The sequence below is a fragment of the Tetrao urogallus genome (genome assembly GCF_951394365.1).
Source record: "Tetrao urogallus genome assembly, chromosome: 8".
NCBI classification, from domain to species: domain Eukaryota; kingdom Metazoa; phylum Chordata; class Aves; order Galliformes; family Phasianidae; genus Tetrao; species Tetrao urogallus.
In genome coordinates this window covers 1,495,516-1,518,141 of record NC_136821.1, presented here as the reverse complement: position 1 = coordinate 1,518,141, position 22,626 = coordinate 1,495,516, and the positions used below count along the sequence as shown (strand labels likewise).

Genomic DNA, 22,626 nt, shown 5'->3' with positions numbered 1-22,626 from the left:
GAGGCTGAGGCTCGCTGTCACTCAGCGCCTCTTAATGCCCCTCAGTGGCCCTGAGTGCTCCCTCAGAACCACAGAATCACAGAATGGTTGGGTTGGAAGGGACCTCAAGGATCGTGAAGCTCCAACCCCACGCCACCATTGATGGCAGGGCCACCAATCTCCACATTTCACAGCAGCCCAGGCTGCCCAGGGCCCCATCCAACGTGGCCTTGAACACCTCCAGGGATGGACGGGGCATCCACAGCCTCTCTGGGCAGCTGTTCCAGCACCTCATTGCTCTCATAGCAAAGAACTTCCCCCTGACATCCAACCTCAATCTCCCGTCCCTCAATTTCAAACCATTTCCCCTTGTCCTGCTTGTCCCTCAGCACCCCTCAGTGCTTCTCAGTGCTCCCTCAGCTACCCTCAGTGTCCCCTCAGTGCCTCTCATTGCCCCTCAGTGCCCATCCTCACCCCTCAGTGCTTCTCACTACCCCTCATCACCCCTCAGTACCTCTCAGCACCCCTCAGCACCCCCCACTGCCCCACTCACTTCAGGTCCTACCCCACGCAGGGCAGCGCTGGTTGCTATGAGCAGAGTTTCAGTGCTGCAGGCTGAAGGGCCTGGAACACACAAGTGTTCCTTCAGCATTGAGATTGCACTGAGCTCTCTGGACACATAGATGATGACCCCAAGCAACACGGCAGCCGTGCTGCTGTTTCTCACACAGGCACTTTGAAAGGCATGGGCAGATGTGCTGCTTTCCTTCCATCTGAAGGCTTTCTGTCCACACTGCTTTCTGCTCAGCACCGCCTGCCTTATAGCCTCAAGGCCTGTACGAAAGGTTACTTTTACCTCAGCCAGTTATGTTTTGTCTTTCCACAAGACTTGAGGTCAGACGCACGAGCAGTGCTTATTTTCAGCACGAGGTTTTGCCACAGTACAGAGCTCCAGACAGGGCCCACAGCTGACACAGATGCCTCTGTGTTAAATAACACTGGTGGGCCCAATGAAGAAAACACACCTACAGTTATCTGAGTAATAGATGTAACTGTGCTGGGAACTTTCATTTTGATAGTGGCTCCTTGCTTTTATTTCCCCTGCTGCAATATTAACAGTAGTTGCAGCAAGGCCAGCAAAGTCTCTGAGTTTCTGTGTGCATCTGCGGGCACTCGTGCTTTGTGCTGGAATGTTCAGTCCTTAAGAGCTGAAGAAAATAAACATCCTGGTAATGAACCGGCACATTACACCTTTAATAGCGTGAAATGAACCATGCTCTGCGCCAGTAACTTTGGTAGCCATCCAGCTTGAAAATAACCAGACACAATGTGCCATTGTCCCTGGGGTTCACCTGTGTGCTTTTTACCAGTGCTCAGTCCCAGCAGCAATCGGCCTGCAGCCACCCCTTCTGCGGTGCCTCTACAGACTTCCAGTTGTGCACAGTGGATTTCTGTTTGCAGTCCTGGTGCGAGCAGCAGGTGATCCCAAAACGCATGGGCTGGCACCAGGGTTAGTTGAGACAGAACTCACACAGCTATGGAAGAAGGTAACAAAACTCACTTATTTTGAATCTTTAAATAGAAAAGCTCTTCCGCCTTTCTTTCCTCTTCCTCCCCCCCACCAGGCATTTTTCTTGTTTGATGTTTTTAAGCAACATTTCAGAACTGTATTTGGTTCTGCCAGCACCCTGCCATGCTACCCAGCCAACTGCCAGCAGCCTCTCTACAGCCAACAGCTGCACAAATGGAGCAGCATTTTGACCAGATAAGGGATTATACAGTGTATTTCAGGATCAGGAAGATGTTAAGATTTCAGCTCCTGCTTCCTTCTGGTAGTTCAGTCATGGTTTAAACCGTGCCTGTGGCCTGATTCAACATGTGCTTTTTTTACATGCTAATGCTACCACCTGGCTGCTGTTCCTGGTGGGAGCTTTCTAGGGAAGCACTGCAGTTGGCACAGTTTGTAGCGATTATGATTATTACTCGTGGAAATTCAAAAAGCCTCTGTCAAATAGCACACAGTTTGCTCCTAGCAACTGCAGAGCAAAGCTGAACATGTAGAAGAGACGGGCAGGATATGTGGCTCACAAACCTTTTACTTCCAGGAATAGATTAAACCACACAAAAGAATGTATTTTTTGCCCTATTTATTCAAAAGGCCACAAACTCTTTATTAAACAGCTTTGATTGAAACTCACATGCTAGAATCTACTTTTGAACTGTCAAAGTTACTCAATTTGTGTTTAAAATGCTGCATTTATATTAGATACTTAAAGCGATTCCCACCACAAGCACACAGATTACCTGATACCCGTATTTCTGCCCGCAGAAGGCAGGCCCAGGGCAGGAGGGCTGTGAAGCAGGCAGAGCTGGTTCCTGTGGGTGCCAGCCAGCCTGGGGAGGCACGAGGAGCACCTGGTGGCATTCCAGCAGCAGCAAGGAGCAGCAGGTGGGTACAAAGGGCAGACGAGCAGCACAACTGCTGGGCTCAGAGCTGCTCCGTCTGTCTGGCTGTGCGGGCCCTGGCTCACAGTGCTCCCGGATCTCTTACGTGGCCACTGTGTTGGGTTGCTGCTTATGCACTTTGAAGAAAATAAGTCTATTTGCTTCCCCGTGGAACAACTCCAAAACGGAGCTCACCCTGTAATTTCACTCCCACGACTGCTTTTCAGGTTTAGCTAAAGGTAGCATCTTTCAGTGCTTTCCTGTTTTCAGGATATTACAACCTGGTTTTGCTTCTTTCTTAATATCTCACAATATTCTGATAGTTGCTTCTTTCTAGGAACAAGTGTTAAATTAACATGAGGTCATACTGAGGATTGGTTCCAAAGACCATTATGGTCATGAGAATCTTTCAGCCTTTGGCTGAAGGATTTTGTTTCTTGATGGAGCAGTGAGATGTTACGCAGACTTCTGTGCTTCTGAGCTGTGATTATTTAAGAGCAGATAGATTTAAAAATAAACACCACTCATTTCACAGACCAGATGCATGTCTTTCTTCAGAGCCTCACTGATATTGACTAAAAATGCTAACAGGAGGAACCACTGCCAAAACCTACCATCAAACAATAAAAATGCCACAACATTCAGAACCGTTTCCATCAGTGATTCTTCTGAGCACTTTCCCAGTCTTGAGTGCTGAACACAGAGACTTACAAGGCTTCTGAGTGCTGTTTGTAGTTTTTGATTTATTGTAGAAAAGTTATTGTAATGCAGTTCATTTTTGTACATCTAAATCCCATAAAACAAATCCATAGAAATGAGGATACTAACAGCATGCAGTCTGCATTTTCTTTTTTAAATGATTCTGATCACAAAAATAACAACACTTTCTTTTTTCTTTGAAAGCCACTAAAAGCAGAGGGAGAGCAAAGCATGCAACACTGTACACATTTGCATAGTATATTTTACCTAGCATGCCTTGTAGAATGCTACACATACAGCATCTAGAAGTAAAAACCGAAAGGGGCAAATCAGCAGAACAGAAAACATGAATTTGTGGCTCTCATTTTTGAGTAAAGGCAGCCATGTCTTTACCAAAGTGCCCCCGAACTGGCTCCTGGTGGGGCTGGGCACTGCCAAGCTGGCACTGGGAACTAGTTCGGATGAGGAACAGATCTTCTGGGAACTGAGAAGCCCAAGGTCCGTGGTTTGCAGCTTGAGCAGTATTCACCTTTCCATTACCCCTCTGCTTCTCATGCGTACATAAAACTGCACTTTGCCTGATCTTCTTCCTGTGCTGTTCTCGTGCAATTTCACTTTGTGGCACGAGAGGAGGATCGGGCTGTTCAAACGGCAGCCCAACCTGGGCCTGAACAGTTGCTGTCCTTTCAGTTCTGAACGCACAGCACTATCAGTGGCAGTGTAGGGCTGACCCTCCCGAAGCAGCTCAGGTGCAATGTTCTCTCCCCCAAACCCTCACCTGGCACACGATGGCATGCAGCACTACGGCCCCAAGAGCTCACAGGGAATTTCATTCCAGACCTTGGGCTGCTCGGACAGGAGTGCTATATTCATCAGTCAGATGCCAAAATCTATACACTGAATCGGAAGTTTGCTTCTGTTTATGGAATTTCAGTTCTGAGGAGGAAATCAGCAGAAACGAATACAAGATTTTGTAATTTTAAAAGGTTCTTTCTTCATTAGTTAATATGAAGTCATTGAAAAATCAAGTCATATGCAAAATGCAAGGCCTTAGAAATAAAATGCTTAAGTATCAGGCAACAAGTTAAACGGATTGAAAATGCAATAAATACATTAATGCTGGATCAAAATACCTATTTTTTTTTTTTCAAAAACACAATGCCAAATGCAATAGTGGAATTACTGTAAATTTGTGCTATTACAAATGTGCTTCTTTTCCCTTGCTCCGTTTTTACATGATTGGCAAAACACACGATTCTGTATTGTACAATATTACTTCCTCACTATATTGATTTTCTACTGCTTATACAGAGTGGAAGCAAAAAAAAAGGGGGCTCTGGCATTCAGTTGATTTTACTTTGTATTTCAGGAACCATTTGTAAGGCGTGTGATAAGTGGTACGTGACAGTTATGGCTAGACCCTGCAAGCACTGACTCTCAGACAAGGCAGCAATACCCACTGTGCCCAGCAGCAGGTGTTTGTAGCCCAGGCCACACAGTAACTCACTGCCAAGAAACCTGGGGGTCGAATGCAAGCCAGAAGCATCACTGAGACCAAGGCTGTGCTGCTTCTAGCTTCACCCCTCTCAAAGGAATTAGCTATGAATCATGAAATGAGTGACACACTCATTACTGTCTCCAATAATTTCCACCTCCTCCCAGACCTCTGCGTGGATCCACTTGGAATGTCTCTCTGGACTTTTTATATGGATTGTGCATCAGGAAAAACATTTCTGTCTCCAGCTTAACTAAGGTTTTGATACACAGCAGAATCTTCAGCTCTTTTTTAAGCAAGTACTTTACAGCATTATTAAAATATCCCTGTACTTTTAAAGACATGCGTACCTTTATTTTTCTATGTAAAATAAACTGGATTTGAAATAACAACCCAACAATCACCATTCAGATGACTGCTGGTGAAGGAAAGTACTTTTGGCTTCATTTTTTCCCCCAAAGTTAAAGCTGGCTACACTACGTTGCCTTACAGTTCCTTACCCTTTGGAGAAGTCAGGTTTGAAGGAATGAGAGGCAACTGCAGCAAAAGATAGCAGAACCTCGTGAATCTAAACTGACATTAAAACATTCATCCAGGAAGAAAACTAACTCAAATGTGGTGTTAAAAAGCCAACTGGGGAATGTAACTCAATTTTATAGTAATGACTTTCAGGAGTGAAAACAGATCTGTATTACTGATATTCTACCCAACGTGCATCTGATTTTTTTCTTCTTCACAGTGTTTACTTTTGCTTTAAAAAAATGAAGACCATGGAGTCAAGGCCAGGCTTCACAAGTACTCGGACAACAAAATCTATCAGAGTGACGTGTAAGATATTCTCAAAGCCAAAATACCAACAAAAGCCCTCATTTACTTAAATTAGCAATACTATTTTGAGAACGTTAGGGCCAGTGAAGTGATCTGGAGAGGTTTCAGAGGACTCCATAGTACTGAGAACAAATGGGATTCAGAAGACCTGCAGTCAGACTGAACTGTAAGCTGAGGGCCTGTGCACATCTCAATCAACTGTCGCTGCCTCCTTACTCCTACAGCCACCACTCCCCACTTGCAATTTTGATTCTCACAAGTTATGTGTAAACGTTCTTTTAAAAGGGGTGCAAAAGGTTACCACCCCAGTCATCAAGTTGAGAAAAAGCTTGCAAACCTAGAGAAAAACCAGTGGTACTGCCTCTCCTTGCAGAAAGCCAGCACCACCACTCTGCATATGGCCACCAGCAACCGCCTGCTGGAGCCCAGAGCCTCCTCCCAGCCCACCATACCCAGTGCACCTGGGTCCAGCACAGCAAGCCAGAAACATCAGATCTAAGCCAGGGCGTGCTCCAGGATCTGCTCTGCTCATCATGAACACAGTCTGGGGCTAAGAGGATTTCTCGAGGTACAATCTAGGTGTAGGGCCACGCTGCACTAGTAGTTCTCAAGCAGAGGAACTGATTTTTACCAGGTCGAATGTTTAGAAAGCAACCACAGAACCTGGCCCGCTGTTTATAAAACTATAATTTTATACAGAATAGCTTCCATTGTGTTCCTTTGAACAGCAATTTCATAATTTACTCACTGCAGAAATACAGCCAGTTGTGAGTTGCACACCCCACGGGATAAATGTTCGTCTACGTGGCCACTAAATGAACCCATACATCTGCTAAATGCAACCTGCCAAAAAGGAAGTATTTTAAATTAGGAATTTAACAATGAATTGTCTTTAAAGTGCCTTCAAGAGTTTGACAATACTTGAATTCATCCAAAACATACGAATGCACCGCCTTATACTGTCTTTAGATGTGAAGACTGTCGTATCGCTTTCATTGGCTGAGCTATTGTTAGCCCAAGTCTCCTAATGAAAAAAACATAAGGTAACAAAAAAGCCAGCTAAAATTCTCTGTGTAAGCTAGAGCTTAGGAACAGAACCCCGACCTTTGCTTAATAATATTTTAATAATAAGAAGAAATGGTACGAGGACTGGAAAATTACTTGTACTCACTGAGGAATACAGAACTTCACAGCTGTATATAGCAGCATTGCATAATAAATCACAATACAGCTGCCTAGCACTGCTGCAGTTCTAATACAAACACTATGAGTTAACACGTCCTGATCAACATTGCAGCTTTTACTGATTACCGTGTTTCCTAAAAATAATTTACTGTGTAAAATGAAAGAGTTCCAGTAGCTCGTATCTAGAATAAATTAACCATCTATTAGCATGTCCAGTATATTTGTGCTTAAAGATATACCTGTCCTCAAAGAAAAAAAGAAAAAACACCAAGCAATGAGATCTGCTGGACCTTTTGTAACTGATTTCTTATATTTAAAATGCAGTGGGCAATGGGAGCGAAGAGGGTAAATTAATTACATACAACGGTAACCTTAAACCCATCTAATAAAGGATCTCCATGGGTTCTTCCAAGACAATACATAACATCCCTCGCAAGCTTGTTTCTATTAGAACAAAGTTGTTTTGGCACTTCAGATGCTGCAGGTGATGGAATTTATGCCTATGTGTTGTGTCGATCTTTCCCTTTACTAGCATGACATGGAAGACTTAAAAACAAGGCTCCAAAAGGCTCTAGAAATAAATGCCATTTTTGCCTAGGAAATGATAAAGCAGTAACCTTGTTTACTAGAAAATATATGCAGGTGCTTCACAGCTACCTGCCATTAAAATGCAAATATCTTCAAGCAGTTAAATGATCGGATCCCTAACGCTACTACAGAATAAAGATAAACAGCTGTCTAATCTAGCTTTATACATCTCAGTGCATCCTTTGCAATTAATACTTTAATGCACACAAACAAGAAACTTATTAAAGCTTATAGAAAATATGTTTTGCTTAATGCCTTCTTTCTCATGCAGGTATGTGTGCTGTACATGTAACAAAGATTTGTAAAAATTACTGGAGAATGCTCCACTGTGCTATAGCAGAAAATATTAGAGAAGGCAGCTGTAGCTACCATTCCCAGACCACATCTTGCTGTGCTTTCTCAGCCTAAATGCACTTTTGGAATCTGTGAGCATTCAGCTGAAGAAAATCCAACAGGATCAGGTCTGTCATACCCATTCTTAACACTTGTTACTCTAATGGATGCAGGTATTTAATAGTTTTTTTTCTTGGCAATGGCCCACTTGAATCATCCAGTAATGTTTAAGGTTTGCCTCTGAGGCAGTAGAACTGTTTAACAAATCAGTCATGCATCCATGATCTTCTAATGCTGCTAGAGATGTACGTCATTTTTGGCTGTACCAGACAGGACATGAATTACTTTTCTCGTTTTTAACATCAAGAAGATAACCAGGCTCAGTGGTGGTGGAAAATATCCGTGATCTTTGTTAACTGGTCCAGAAAGTGGAAGAAAACATAATAATTAGGATTTCCCCCCTGAAATTCGTGCTACGTGCTCTTAAAGCCCACCCTGGGGAAGATACTCAGATACAAAAGCCAACAACTCTCATCTTTGAAAAAACTTTTGACATGAACCTGCATACAGAAACGCACGTTCAGCACAGTTCTGTCAATTTTAGAAAACAAGCAGTGTGGAACTTCAGGAGTCTCTGCTTACAGACCTTGCTGTGTTGTACAAAACTGCCAGTTCTGCTCACTGTTTCAATCGTATTGGATCTAAGGCTTCACTGATGATGTAAGACGTGAGGTCTACTCACAGACACTGACCTATTTAAAAAAAACCTGAAGACTCAATAGGTGAAATAAGTGATCAACAGGAAATAAGGCAGCAATATCTCCAAGGATTTATCGCAGTTCTTTGAATTTAAATTGTCAGCTCTACACGTGAGCGATTATTTTCTGATTCCCCATTTTTATTGCATGCTAATTCTGATGAGCGTATTATTCCCACTTTTATCATTTAGGGACCCTTAACCTCCCCCCTTTCCTCAGATTTCACTACTGGGATTGAACTGATGTTCTTCTGGAGAGTTCTTGTGTGATGCTGGAATTTTCAGACATTCAGAGACAGATTTTGAAGGTTGCAACACGCAGCTACTCAGACGGACTGGAGTGGAGGTACTCTACACACTGGGTTGCAAAAGTAGCATTTTCCATTTAAAAAGGCAGGATACTCAAAATGGGAGAAAAAATACTGTGTGTCTCGGTACCAGTTTTGGTACTCCTCCTCCCTCCTCCTCCATTTGCCCCATCCCTGCAGGCATTCAAGGCCAGGCTGGATGTGGCTCTGGGCAGCCTGGTTGGTGACCTGCACACAGCAGGGGTTGGAACTGGATGAGCACTGTGGGCCTTTGCAACCCAGGCCATTCTGTGATTCTATGATTCTATGATTTTGGGACTACTAGCTGTATTCAGGTAAACAAGAGAGAGAGGGAAAAAAAAGACTATTCTCAACCTCTGACCACACAAACTGTCCTGAAGTTTGTTCATTTTCCTGTTCCTGTTTCCCCTTGTCGTGTCATAGCTCATCACTGCTGACCCCAACACAAATGTCAGTACTGGCTAAACTAAAGAAATCATTTTGCTGCAACACTTATGCCAGCTCTAAAAATAATTTCAAACTGGAAAGTATTTTGTAACTGCTGCAATAATTTGTGATTTTGGCACTCTCAACAGTTTACATTTGGTTTGTCTGAAAAAGCCATTCTGGAAGGAAGTAGTTAGGATAAAATGCTTTTATTCTAACTGTAAATGTAAACTGAGCTTCCGGCAAACAAATACTGTAGCTGACTTTCCGGCTTCTACTGGTTTCTAATTTTCAGATTCTTCATTTTTATCTTTTTCACTTGATTGCAACATGCTCAGGTTGACTTTCCAGTCAATTCACCCAAATTCCAACAGGAATTGGTTTATAAATTGGTTCCAACTGGAACTGGTCATTTGGAATTTCCAGCACAGGAAATTACTTTATAAGTGCCTCGATAATAACCCTAAGTTACAAACTGATGTGCCTAATATCTAACGATGAGAAAAGGTATGGCTATCAATGTAAATGCTGTACTAAAAAAAAAAACAACAACAAAATGCAATCTATATGACAGGGCATAAACGTAAGGGCATGATAACTTTTTTGTCCCCTACTTAACATCAAATGACAGCAGAGTGTAACCTCAGTATAACCGCATTACATCTGCCAAATTGAGGTGAATTGCTTTTCCTAGCTACGTTATGGCAAGTTATCAACTGATGAATACTATTTTTCCCCAGGTTCTTGAACTCAAAGCCTGTGTCGTGAATCATGGCTATATCCTCCAGGGGATCCTCGGTTCCTATGGGGTTTGTAAGTGTCCTGGTATGAGTCAGAGTACTCTTCTTCCACTAGAGGGTAGTGATCTCGGCTGTGTTGGGAACTGGAAGACAAGCGGTTCCTGCTCTTCCGAGCCCTTTCGTTGTGATAATTTTCATCTGAGGCCATGAGACTTCGTCGCTCAATTGGAGAGTTCTCTGCTGAATGGCTGCTGTGCCTCATACGCTGGCTCTACGAGTATCAAAGAATCCAAGCGTTAGCACAAATAAAGAGAATTGGGTACTTTTAAGCTAGTTTTGAAACTTTATTCTGAGGTCTTTCAACATCCATCCACTTTTGTGAAATTCGTTTTATATTAAAACCTGTATGCTTACAGGAATGGGTTACAAGAATAGTTTGGTTCCTAGAGCTGCAAGCAGACCAAACATGGTATTACAACGTGTCTCTTATGGCATTCACCACCTTAAACACTACAGGTCGCTTAGCATGAAAAGTGAGCTGATGTATTCAGCATTTATCACCTTTCTCTGATCATGAACATAGTCTCATTCATGCCTCTATTCTGCTTAGAAACAGTTTGCCACAGGTTTATGGATCTTCAGAAAACAGCTGAAGAAGGTTTTTTCCCCTCTTGTTTTTAAAGGTTCGGCTCCCTGAGCTCTCTGTAAAAAACTTCACACGACCCAACAAGTGACAGCAGCTAACTGGGCAGCAAAGCGATAGTTAAAACATTAACAAATTCTTCCAGCTAAAATGCAGTATTTTAAGTAAGATAATGAGCTTCTTCTATCCTCACATTCCCAAAATGACGTATTACGTTTATGACATAAAAAAAAATTGGTTCATGTATTTTGCCAATGAAGTAGCACACTGAAGGGGTCTATGCAGACAACAACCCGGTTTACTGCCATCACATTAAGCCTCTCACCCGTACAGCTCAGAACAAACGTGGCCTGTGCTTCCCTTTCCTGAGATAACAGTCACTGCTCTGATCCTGGCAGTGCCAGCAGAACGCTGCTGTGATGGCTGCAGCCCTGTGGCCTCAGGTTCACAGGCACACACAGCACTCCCTGCTCCTCTCCCTTCTGAAATTTCGGGCAAGGCTCTCCATGCTCTGAAACCTTCCTCCCATCGCTACATCTTCTCTGTGGCAACTGTTAAACTGCATAATTTATAACATAAGGCTTGTCTGCGTGGGGAATTAAATAACCCTGCAGACGGGTGTACATTACAGCACAGCAGATAGGATGTCTCGTCTCCCAGTGTGGATCGATGCTACCAAGGTTATCCACTGAGAGACTCCATGTAGTGAGCTGACACAGAAAAGCTGCTGATCTACAAATTTGTGCTTAATTACGGGGCAGCAACTTCTACAATGCCTTGCCCAAGTTTTCCTTGCAGCATCATGTCTTAGCAGTGTCCGTATGTCAAAGTCCATATATTTTCTTCACTAGAGAGCTGCAAATTTAACTTCCTATGCTCATGTTCTCCTTCTTCCCTGCAGTAATTTCTTCTCTGGATGCAAACTGTTATTTTCTTAAAATCTTTCAGTCTTTATTGTGATTGCATAGTAATTCTGATCCCACTATTTCCCTCCTGAGATGCGTAACCATGGCATAAACCTGGTGTGGTTACATGCTGCTGTTATATCCCAAATTACTTTTGATCCGGTTGCACTGTCTGCATGACACAGCCTTTGGTAGTTGCCTTAAAATGCCTCTGGAGCCTAAGGAGCACTTATCCCCACGACCTGAACTGCAGGATGCAAGTCTGTTCACCAGAATTAGGATGAACTACATAGGTTTAGACCTAACCAGAGCTCAGCCACAAACGCTAACCACTGGCCCCAGCTGGCATTGACAGTTCACTCATCCTGCTGAGGCCTGCAAATACATGTGAGCATCCCCATCACTCCCCACTAAGCAGCTCACAGCCAAGGACCGAGTGACCACAGGCTTTGGAAGGTGCACCACACACCTGTAATGGGACACACCTGGAGCTGCTGGTCTGACTTAGCTGTACATATGCCAGTGACTTCACCCTGATGACCTTCATGAAGCCCAAAGGTTCAGATTACATTAGAAGCTTCAATCACAATAAACTAAACTTCAAGTGACAGTTGAGTGAGAAAGAGACACCCCCAAATTCTGATCGGGTAAAACACAGACTGCTCCAGCAAATCTGCATCAGTTTCAGATATGACTGCTGTAAAAAGCTTGGAGGCTTTTAGTATTTGGGGCTTCTGATATTCGGTTCCCTGAGGTATCAAGAGAGGAGCCACCAGGCCGTATGAAGTATGAATTCTTAAATAACCATAGGCACCTAAGCTAGCTTGGTTCCTTGGATGTGTGAGGGCTTCAATCACCACCATGACATCAGAACATTTACAACTGAAACAAATGCTTCCAAAGGCTGGAATTAGCACACATCCTCTCGGTGGGTAAGCACTTCCATTGATGGAAGTCTTCAAGTCAACTGTGTGAAAACCCCCAAATTCTTTGAGTGCTGGAGTAGCACTGAGAGCCACGTCCTGCAGTCCTCAACTGGGCATCATTCACTCAGGGAGAAATTTACCCCTCTGCAGAGAACTAGCACCATTCAAGTCCCAGCTAAGCCTTCACAATGAGGGTGAAGTGGGGATTAGGTGATGCATACCTTCAGCCAGCCCACTGCACAGGGGTGATTTTCATCTTCAGTGTGAGTTTTCCCTAAGTAAATGGAGCAACATTTCACAGTCACTGCTGGTGTCCATTGATCAGAGAGAAATAAATGCCTGAAAAAAATTCTGTGGATACACCCAGTTTTCAAAATGAAACTGAAGAGGTGACAGTTCTACAGATGGTATTTTATTGTCATGACGGGATGGAAAACTGAAATTTTAAGGCAAGTGAAAATGGAGACAACATTTTACATGTGTGCTTTATTAGTAACAGAACAGTGCTTGTGCGTTCAGCCAGTCAGGAAACAGCGGCTTACTGAGCCTAATAGAATCAAGCACATCATTAGAAAGGTGAGTACCAAACACCATGCACCTTCATGAAGTGCCATTCACCCACAGAAAAAATAGCTTCATTTTCATTGGGAACACTCAACAATGAGTCACCTCCTTCAAAAGCGTTACCTGCTTCCAGACATTCTACAAGCAGAACAGAGGTTAAATTTGTCAGGTGAATTATTTATCAAATCTCATTGGCTCAATCGACTTTTGACATACGTTAGAAAGTGCACATTCCTAGGAAGTCACACACGCACAAAACACCTTCTGAAATGCTCAGACTTTAGAGTTCACTACGGTCCTGATCTTCCCAAGCATTCACAACTATTACTTCAACAACACGTTCTGTTTTCAAACTTAGTAAAGCACGTACTTCTCGTTAAGGACTATTTACATGCCACGTTTGAAGTGTCAAAGTTCAGCCGTTTTTGAGCTATCCCTGCGAAGAAAAATGGTCACAATTTTTTTCAATGGGTAAAAAAAAATGGGAATTATTCACACTCAAAGAACTCAAAAGGTGAAGGCATTCTGCTGACACGAGACAAGCATGGATGTTCATCACCCAAATGCAAATGCTTTGTGAAGTTATGAGTTAGAAAATGGGACATTAGAGAAACTGTTCTTCCCAATTACAGCAGCCACGAGCTCCACTGCTGTGCCACAGTGTATTCTCAACCTGAGAGCATCCCACTGGCAATGGCATTTTTTCCAGATTAAAAAAATGCCATTTTTTAATATGGCCGTGATACCAGCGTAAATGGCAGCAACGTGTGCAGCCGTTTTATTTCCCACTTAATCCAGAGCTGTCCCAGTGCTTCAGCTGTGTCTGCGCTGACTATGGGCCTCCAGCTTGCATTCTTGCTGCTGGCTGTGGCCAAACAGCAAACAGTTGACACTGAAGCACGTAAAACTTATGCTATACACAACACAGTACACCATTTTCCCCCCAAAATTAAAAATAAAACAACAAAATACCTGACCTCCGCTGCCGTTTGGGGGCTGAAATGCATTTTCATACCTGCAGTCCAGAGATCGCAGCAGGGTATGGGGACAGTGCAGTGGATCCTAGGTTTCGCCCAAGAAGAGGAGTCATGGGTGTGCTACTGGTGGTGTGTGTAGCACGCCAGTATGCCTCCAGGTATTCCGCCAAGTGTTCGCAAGCATCTTCGAGCTGGTTTTCATCCAAAATTACATCAAACATTTCCTGATCACAACAACAAAGCGTTGGTTCATTACAATGTTATGGGTGAAGTGAGAGAGGCGTTAAACAATTCTCATCATGCTAATACTTTAGAATTAAATAAATAGCAACCAGAGCACTGCAAGTGCAAAGCAAAGGACATGAGTGGGTTTGTTCAGCCTAGAGAAAAGAAGGCTGAGGGGTGACCTCATTGCAGCCTTCCAGTACCTAAAGGGAGCCTTTAAATGGGAGGGGAGTCAACTCTTTGAAAGGGTAGATAACAGCAGGACAAGGGGAAATGCTTTGAAGTTGAGGGAGGGGAGATGTAGGCTGGCTGTCAGGGGGAAATTCTTTGCTATGAGAGTGGTGAGGTGCTGGAACAGCTGCCAGAGAGGCTGTGATGCCCCATCCATCCCTGGAGGTGTTCAAGGCCACGTTGGATGGGGCCCTGGGCAGCCTGGGCTGCTATGAAATGTTGAGGTTGGTGGCCCTGCCTGTGGTGGGGGGTTGGAGCTTCACGATCCTTGAGGTCCCTTCCAGCCCAACCATTCTGTGATTCTGTCACCCAATGCCAAAGCTCTCCCCTCAGTGAGCCTCACCAGACACTGTGGGGCCCAGCACGCCTGAAGGCACAGGACTCCAGCAAAGAGTTTATTTTGCTCAAAGCATTCTAACAGAAGACAGGAACTAAAGCTGTCTGTCAGAGCAACACTGGGACACTTTACATTGCCTCTCACATCCCAGTCAGAATGCGTTTGTGGAGTGAAGCACGCTCAGCACAGCATTTCACACAGTGATGGCAGTGCAGAGCAGGGCTCTGCCCAGGCACAGTGCAATGCCACTCAGCACCTCTGCTTCTGCCAGCTATCTGCACGGCCCCACTCCTCACATCCACAAAGCCATGCAGGTCACACCTTTTTCAATTCACCCAGGATCATTACTGAAGCATTAATGCAAATCCTGGCATTTTGCCTCAGGCCTTTTCAGTGCAAAATCCCTGAGGAGCATTTCCTGGTGAGCATAGAGGGATTTGGGGCCAAGAGGCTCTGTGCTACCCAAGGAGCCAAAGTACACTACAGGCAGTGAGTGCTAGCAGTGAAATGCTGACACAGAACCACAGAGCTCCTCAAGAAAAAGATAAACATATCATCAGCAGTGAAATGCTGTACTTTATCTGTGATCTTAACTCTCTCACCTCTGTAGAAAACAACTATTGTGAAAACATCACAGGAAATGAGAAGTGCAGGTGGCACAGGAGCAGCTACAGCCCACACCGTGCTGCTCTGCCTTGCACAGTCAGACCTGTCCTAAGCTGATTTCTCCAAGATAAGACTCAAAAGTGCAAGACCTTCACTTGCACCTACCTGCCGCCTGCAAGTCTGCTCCAGAACTTCAGTTAGCTCTACAACCCTGATATTGATTTCCTCTTCCTTATCAGTGTGGTAAAGAAATGCTCCCTCCTCTGCAAGCAAGTGCTTAACACTCTTTCACTTTCAGTGCTAAGATCCACTAACCATGGGTATCCAACCTTTGGGTTTACCTGGGCCATGCTGAATGAAGAGGAATTGCCTTGGTCCATATACATGTAGGTTGCTCCAAAAGTAATGCCTCCTATTTATTCCCATTGAAAGAACAACAGCTACAAAGAACACAATAACACTATTTGACAGAGCAAATTCCCAGCTATAAAATGTTATTTTTTCAACAGTCACCACCATTAGCTCTGCATTTCTGCCATAAGAACAGGAGCCCGGCTTATAGAAGTCAGACCCGCTGTTGCTGTCACCACTGCTGAAATACAGCAACCCCTCACTGTGCTCACACACCCACAGGTCAGTCTCTCTAGACTCTCACAAGCACTGATGAATGTCAGTAGGTGCCACATTTCCGTGTGGAGGAATTCAGTGACAGCTCTGCTCCACCTGCACTTCCATGTCAGACTCCATTTGGTCACAGTGTCCCTCTGCTGCCATCTGTCACACAGCCACAGCACCTGATGGGATGATGGCAGGAAGGTTCTGCCTCTGCTGCCGTACCACTAAACATAACAATATAGAAGGCATTACTTTTGGAGCAGCCCTCATAAAATATAGAATATAGTTAATGTACGTAAGGTAGAAAAAACTTATTTTTTAATGTTTTTTTACTAAAGCATATTAAAAAGAATGCAGCACAACCATAACAGCAGTAGGATACGTGACCGTGTTCTGGGGAAAGCAGTGTGCCACACTGTAAAACATCCTAAGTGCACTAGGTCAAGTACAGAGAAACCAGAATGGGATGCCTATGACCAGCACACCTAAAGCATACAGTTAGTACAGCTCACATTTCTTTGAGCCACATTTCTGCTTAACGGAGTCACGCAGCGGCAGCCGTGGCTGGAGTGAAAGATTAGCAAGGAATTAATAATGAAAGCAGTTCCTGAACTTAAGAAAGAAAGCTATTTTTATAATGTCTAGACAATACAGCACCACCTGATTGCTTAAGACTGACTTGCAGCACATGAAGCAGACTGTGGCTTTTATGGCTCACAAGTATCTCCACTTCAAACAAACACTGCTCTTGCAGGAATCCAGCCTGCAAACAGACAGAGCAGGGCCTGGTGCAGCAGACAGACAGCAACGTCTTTGGTCTCAGCAGTGTACTTAATTAAATCATGGATCAACTTGGCCCTTTAATTTTAACTCAATCAAACCTAGTTGCTCACGAGCACAAACCAACACTTACTGCCAGCACTGCACACTGCTTGGGAAAACCCTGCTGGCTTCAACACAGCCCGTGGGCAATACCAAAATAACCCAAGTTAGATTCCATAGCAGCATCACTGCCAGAAGATTTTTCCAGATAATTCAAATGCTGCTTTAAAAAAAACACCACACTGCTTAATTCAGGAAGACACTCATCCTAAATTACACAAAAGATTCCAGACCCTATTCTTTTCTTCCCGATTGCCAGCTGGGGCTATGGGATCACCCATAAGAGCAGCAGGCACAGTGCAGGCAACTCAGAAAATTGGAAACACTTCTCTTATTCAGGCAGGGTCTTCCGTTGTTGTCCTGGGCAACAGCAGAACTGCAGCACCCAGGATTACGGCAGAGTTTAGTGGATCCTGAGATGCACAACCCAAGTGCTGTGATGCAACAAACGAGCTACAGCTCACACAACATGGTGCACAATGTGCACTTCAATAACAGCCACTGCTTCATTTCAACGGGTTTGCACAAAGCTGAGTAGAATAAGAGGAAGTGACTGAATGAATGAATGAGCAGTTCAGGCTGTGGAACACACACAAGTTCCTCTGTGCAGGTGGAAGAATAAATGCACCTTTCAAGATGTGAAGAATGAAAAATGAGGTGCTGTGTGCAAGCTTGCAGGGATGGCTCAGCGTCAGCAGCACCAGCTGTATTCAAACAGGTGCAGGTGCAACTCCATTCACTTGGCTCATACCCACTGAGAGTGAGGAAGGCAGACACTTCCACAGAACTTGTTTTGTACTACCAACACTGTTTAAGTTGATTGGACTTGCATGGCTCACAGGAATTCCCTGTTGTCCTTTTCAGACATAACAATTCAGTGTAAACTGTGTGTGAGAAACACAATACTGCTGACTTCTGCAGAACCGGTGGTAGCTCTGACATCTTTCTGCGCTGCTCCAAGTGGAAGACAAGGATGAGGCAGCAAACAACCTACAGTTACTGTAGCCAGCAGCTTGGAGAGTGACACTGTGCTTGGCAGAGGGCAGAAGCAAGTCTCAATAGTATGAAGGGCTCCTGCATGAGATGCCTTGCCCCGTCCCTGGAGGCATTCAAAGCCAGGCTGGATGTGGCTCTGGGCAGCCTGGTCTGCTGGTTGGTGACCCTGCACACAACAGGGGGTTGGAACCAGATGATCATTGTGGTCCTTTGCAACCCAGGCCATTCTATGGTTCTATGATATCCCATTTAGGAAACCCTGGACAAAAGCTTGGGGGAATACGCAGAACACACACAAGGAGTCAGATGCTTCAAAGCTGCATTCAACTTGCTGGCTGGCTCTGCAGCACAAGCAGCTGCATATATATGTGCGGTCACCATCTTCCACTTCTGACAGTGGACACTGGCAAGGAGGAAGGCTTCTAAATGCAGAGCTGACAGGCTCAGAGCGTGCAGTCCAGGCACAGTGAGCACTGCAAACAGTACATTTGGCTGCAGAAATCAAGATATGCCCCACAATTATCACCAGTACTTTTCTACAATATTTGAATTTCTGCTCTGTATCAGGTAAAGGAGGAATCTGAATCAGATCTGTCTCATCCTGGACATGTTCTTAATCCATTCATTTTTCAGACAAAGATAAGTTTCAGTCAAACCTATCTCCTTTTCCCCTGCTTTCCAACACCTCCATGTAGACCCAGCCAGAACATACACCAAAACATTGTGCAAAACTCCCAATATTAAGTGTTCTGACAGACCTGTGTAAACTGTTCCTCCATTTCCATCTGGTTGGTGCTGCTGAGCAAACTTAACTGAAGCTCCCTTGCATTTTCAGTAGGAAATGGTGCTTTTCAGAAAGCAAGCCCTCATCTAAGCATGTCCGTACTTAACAGCTGTCTCTGTCACAGGAACCAATGGCTTTCACAAATACAGGCAAGTCTGAGCTGCCCTGCACAGTCTGTCTGCACAGCACTGCCTGCCTAATCCACTATCTCAGACCTGAGCTCCTTTAGAAGCACACTGATTGAGGTATCAGCACCTGTGATACAATGGCCCTGAGCAGTGACCAGGCTTCCAGATAAAGCACCTGGAAGGCTTCCCAGGTGCTGCAGTGCCAGGAGGCTCAGGGATGGCGTGTGTGCAGCCACGAGTGCCTCACGCTGTGCAGGAACTCGCTGCGTGGCTGAAGGAAAGTCCCCTGCAGCCTCCTCCCAAACATGACTCTGAGACTTCGGCCCCTGAGACAGCACTGCTCCACAAGCGATGTAATTTGCTCGTGTGCTGCTGGAAGATCAGTTTTACCACACACGTCATTTCTGACCTGTCATCTGGCCAAAGAGCAAAACAAACCCGGCTTTGGAGACAGTCAGGAAGAAAGTACCACACTTTTTTGTTCCTCAGCAACAAAAGCTGAGCTAGGGTTGCAGTGTTGGGCTGTCCACAAAGGGAAGTGATAACATTTGAACTCTGCTATAATAAAGGACCGAGACAGCAGACATCTTTCAGACTCCACACATCACAAGTTCTTTAGCCTTTCTTCTGTACTTACTGGTGGGCATTGTGCAAGTTTATCAGCTGCCACCAACTGAACATTCAAGTGTTTACTTTGTGACTTTCCTCTAGATTTAATCAGTCGCTGCAAAACCTGATAGAGGAAAAGAGGAAAAGGTGAGTTTAAGAATCATGTCTATAACGCTCAGAGACTGACATTGCACTGGAGGATTACCAATTTCAGAAGCTCTCTATTACGTTTAACAAAATGGACAAAATATTCTCCCTGAATAGAAACATAAACATTGCTAAGAGCCTCCCTGAGAGCTGGGTGTTTCCTTCTGCATCACATTCGAGCCCTAACAAATATTTCAATAGCAATGGAAACAGCAATTTTGCTTTATTTGCTTTAAGTGACAGGCTATTTATGACCAATGTAATCTTCTAGAAGAGCACAAAATGTAAATACACACATAGAGAATGACAGAGGACTGACTGCAGCACAGCAGTAGGAGCATGTTATGCTGTGTAGCAATAATGCTGTGACTGTATCTGTTCCAAGGAATGTTCTGGGTACAGAAGGAATGTTACGCACACAGTTCATAAATTCCTCTGTTTGTTTCTTCCATTATTGGAACTTCAGGGTCAGAACAGTTAGAGAATTTAAAGGATTTCCTGTAAAGTCTCAAAGAAAATTCAAGAATCACAGAACGGAGTATTATTGAAGCTGGAAGGACCTCTAGAGGTCTCTGTGCCAAACCCCTCGCAGGATCACAGTGCTCGGCTCTTTGTCCAGCTGAGTTCTGGGGTAACCCCTGTGGGTCAGGACCGAGCACGTGCTCACACAGCCCAGCACACAGCCATGTCTCTGCTGCATGGCACACTGCTCCCTCGTGCCCACGCTGCCTGCCAGGAGCCCACGTCCCTACCTGCACAACCGCCCCAACTGAGCAGGGGCTCACAGCAGCCCAGGGACAGAACTTGGCATTTCCCTCTGAAGAACTTCAGGATGTTGGTGAAAGCCTGCCAAGGTCCCCCTCAATGTCAGCCCTATCCTCTGGCACATTAACCTGCCCCAGACTTTGGCATTTCCCACAAACATGTACTCAGAGTGCACTGCACTCATCAGCCAGGTCGTTAACAAAGACACTGAGCTGTGCTGCCCCACTACGGACCCCTGATAACCAGGAACAGTTAGACTTTGCACCCTGCACCCAGAAGTCTGCTCAGTCTGAAACCCTTTTGATAATTCACATTCATCCAGTGCATATCTCAGCAATTTGCCTACAGGAGAGTGCAGCAAAGCCTTGCTTTAAAGGCCAGCAACACCCACAGCTCCTTCCACGTCCCATGACAACAGGCAGCCAGGTCAGTCAGGTGTCATTTCCTGCTGGGCCCTATCTAAGCAGCACGCTGCAATTCATGTAATATTTACTGTGGAGAGTTTGTTTATTCTTAGGCAACAAGGATCTCCCTCTGCTTCCTACTTACCTGGAAAGACAGGGGAAAATCTGAGACAGATTTTTCCGTATAGAAGCTTCCCAAATAGTCATTATTACCAGAAAGAAATTAAATGGAAGTTACTTCAGTGGTCAAAAAAGGCATGTTCAAAAGGAAGGTGAAGGCAGATGTTTTCTTCCTATACACCTACACTTACATGAAGATTTGTTTTCTTTCCTCCCTTCCCCAGCCTTAGCCATCAGTCCCTGTGGGATGTGACCCTCCTCCAGACGTGCCAGCAGTGCTACTCATCTGTACTGAGCTCAACAAGCCCAGCTGGGAATCAGCAAATTCCAGTTACCCAGGCTCAGTATAGGTTGGGAAAGATCACAGAGATGTGAGGAGCTGGCTGCAGAGAGCCAGTAGCAAGGGTACAGAGAGAACAGTTCAAAAAGGGCTTTCTATACCAGCAAAGTTGTCTTCTAATAATTTGAACTCTGCAGGAGTTCCATCACACTCGCTACACACAGCAGACACTTCTGAAACTTCTCAGCTCTAATGGAATTCCTTTGGATAGTAACCAAATTGACTTCAGTCAATACAAATTGAGCTTTAAAAGCATTTTAAAGTGCATCTTCTCTTACAGCACGGGCATACAGACAGGGCAGGGTATATCCACTCATCACAGTGCAATGCCCTGTCTATATACCCAAGCCCAAACACAAGCCATTTATCCACTCCCTTGCATCTTAAGCCTTCTTTGGCTTCTGCTGCCCAGCCAGCTTGCTGAGCAATGTCACACTGCTGCTACAGGGAGCAATGAAGCTGTGAGGAGCTCGGCAGAGGGACTGCAAAAACCAAAGCCAGAAGGGAACAGTGCTTTGACCCAGAGCATCACTGTGAGGGTATCCTCTCCCCAATCCTCACTCCAGCTCCAACAAGCTGGGAAGCACTGCTGCGTTAGCGGGCTCTGCTTCAGAAGGCTAAGTTAGGTCAAGTGAAATGCTGTGCTAACGTAATCAGGCTGCTCTAATGCTGCATTCAGTTTGTGCTGAATTCTATCCTGTGTAGCAAGGATAACTGTCTTAGAAAACGCAAATGATTTAATTATTTTTTATGTCTTCTGAGACGTAACTCTATTTTCCTCCATAAAGAACTTACAAGTCATCCTGAAAACTTTCATCACTGTGGGCAGCAGCACATGGTGCCAAGGACTGAACCCACCCTTCTCTTTAAGTGGCCTCTCCACGCAAGAGGATAAAATGGGGACAATCAACACCTGATTCAGGGGAAAACGGTGACTGTAAAATGCTGATTGGCATCTTCATGAACAACATGCCAAATGCAGGATTAGCTGCAATGTAAATGGCAGCTGTAAAGAAAGAGAGCTACGTGACCAACTCTGTCCTCTAGGGATTGAATGGGAGGAAAGAAGTGAACAATACATGACAGACATTAGTCATCTTTTGACACACTTCTACTGCATTAAGTAGTGCTGACAGAGCTCCAGAAGGATCTTTCAACCTCAAGCTCTGTACTGCTGTGATTGCTGGAGGAGTAAAACATCCTATCCTGCGTACACGAATGCCATGCAGATGTTGAAAAACTCAAATGCAAATAATTTGATGGTGAGATACATTACCTTTGGAGAAGACACTTTAACATGGACAATAATTGGTGCTAGAGATGTCTTGATAAGTTGTGCGGGGTGATTGATAGTGTCTGCATCCAGGACAACCAGCTGCAAGGACCGGGCCAGCTCAAAGATTCGTTCAATCTCACTCTGCACTTCAGCTAGAGGAGGAAAATAAAGCAATTGAAAGCCATTCAACCCCAGTGCTACTTACACAAAAATCCTAGAATGGCCTGGGTTGAAAAGGACCATAATGATCATCCAGTTTCAGCCCTCCTGCTACATGCAGGGTCGCCAACCACCAGACCAGGCTGCCCAGAGCCACATGGAAAATACCATCACCCATTCAGT

General features: G+C 44.6%; 1 protein-coding gene across 1 annotated transcript in view; it reads right to left on the bottom strand.

Annotated features, from left to right (window-relative positions):
- Positions 1-9,814: 9,814 nt before the first annotated feature.
- The window catches only part of CACNB4 (calcium voltage-gated channel auxiliary subunit beta 4), a gene marked incomplete at both ends in the record, with an annotated part of 43,539 nt that continues 30,727 nt past the window's right edge, over positions 9,815-22,626 (bottom strand). Inside the window, 4 exons of the mRNA XM_079539194.1 lie at positions 9,815-10,075; positions 13,858-14,043; positions 19,261-19,356; positions 22,285-22,436. Coding sequence (XP_079395320.1) covers positions 9,815-10,075; positions 13,858-14,043; positions 19,261-19,356; positions 22,285-22,436 — 695 coding nt within the window. The remainder of the gene's footprint in view (positions 10,076-13,857; positions 14,044-19,260; positions 19,357-22,284; positions 22,437-22,626) is intronic.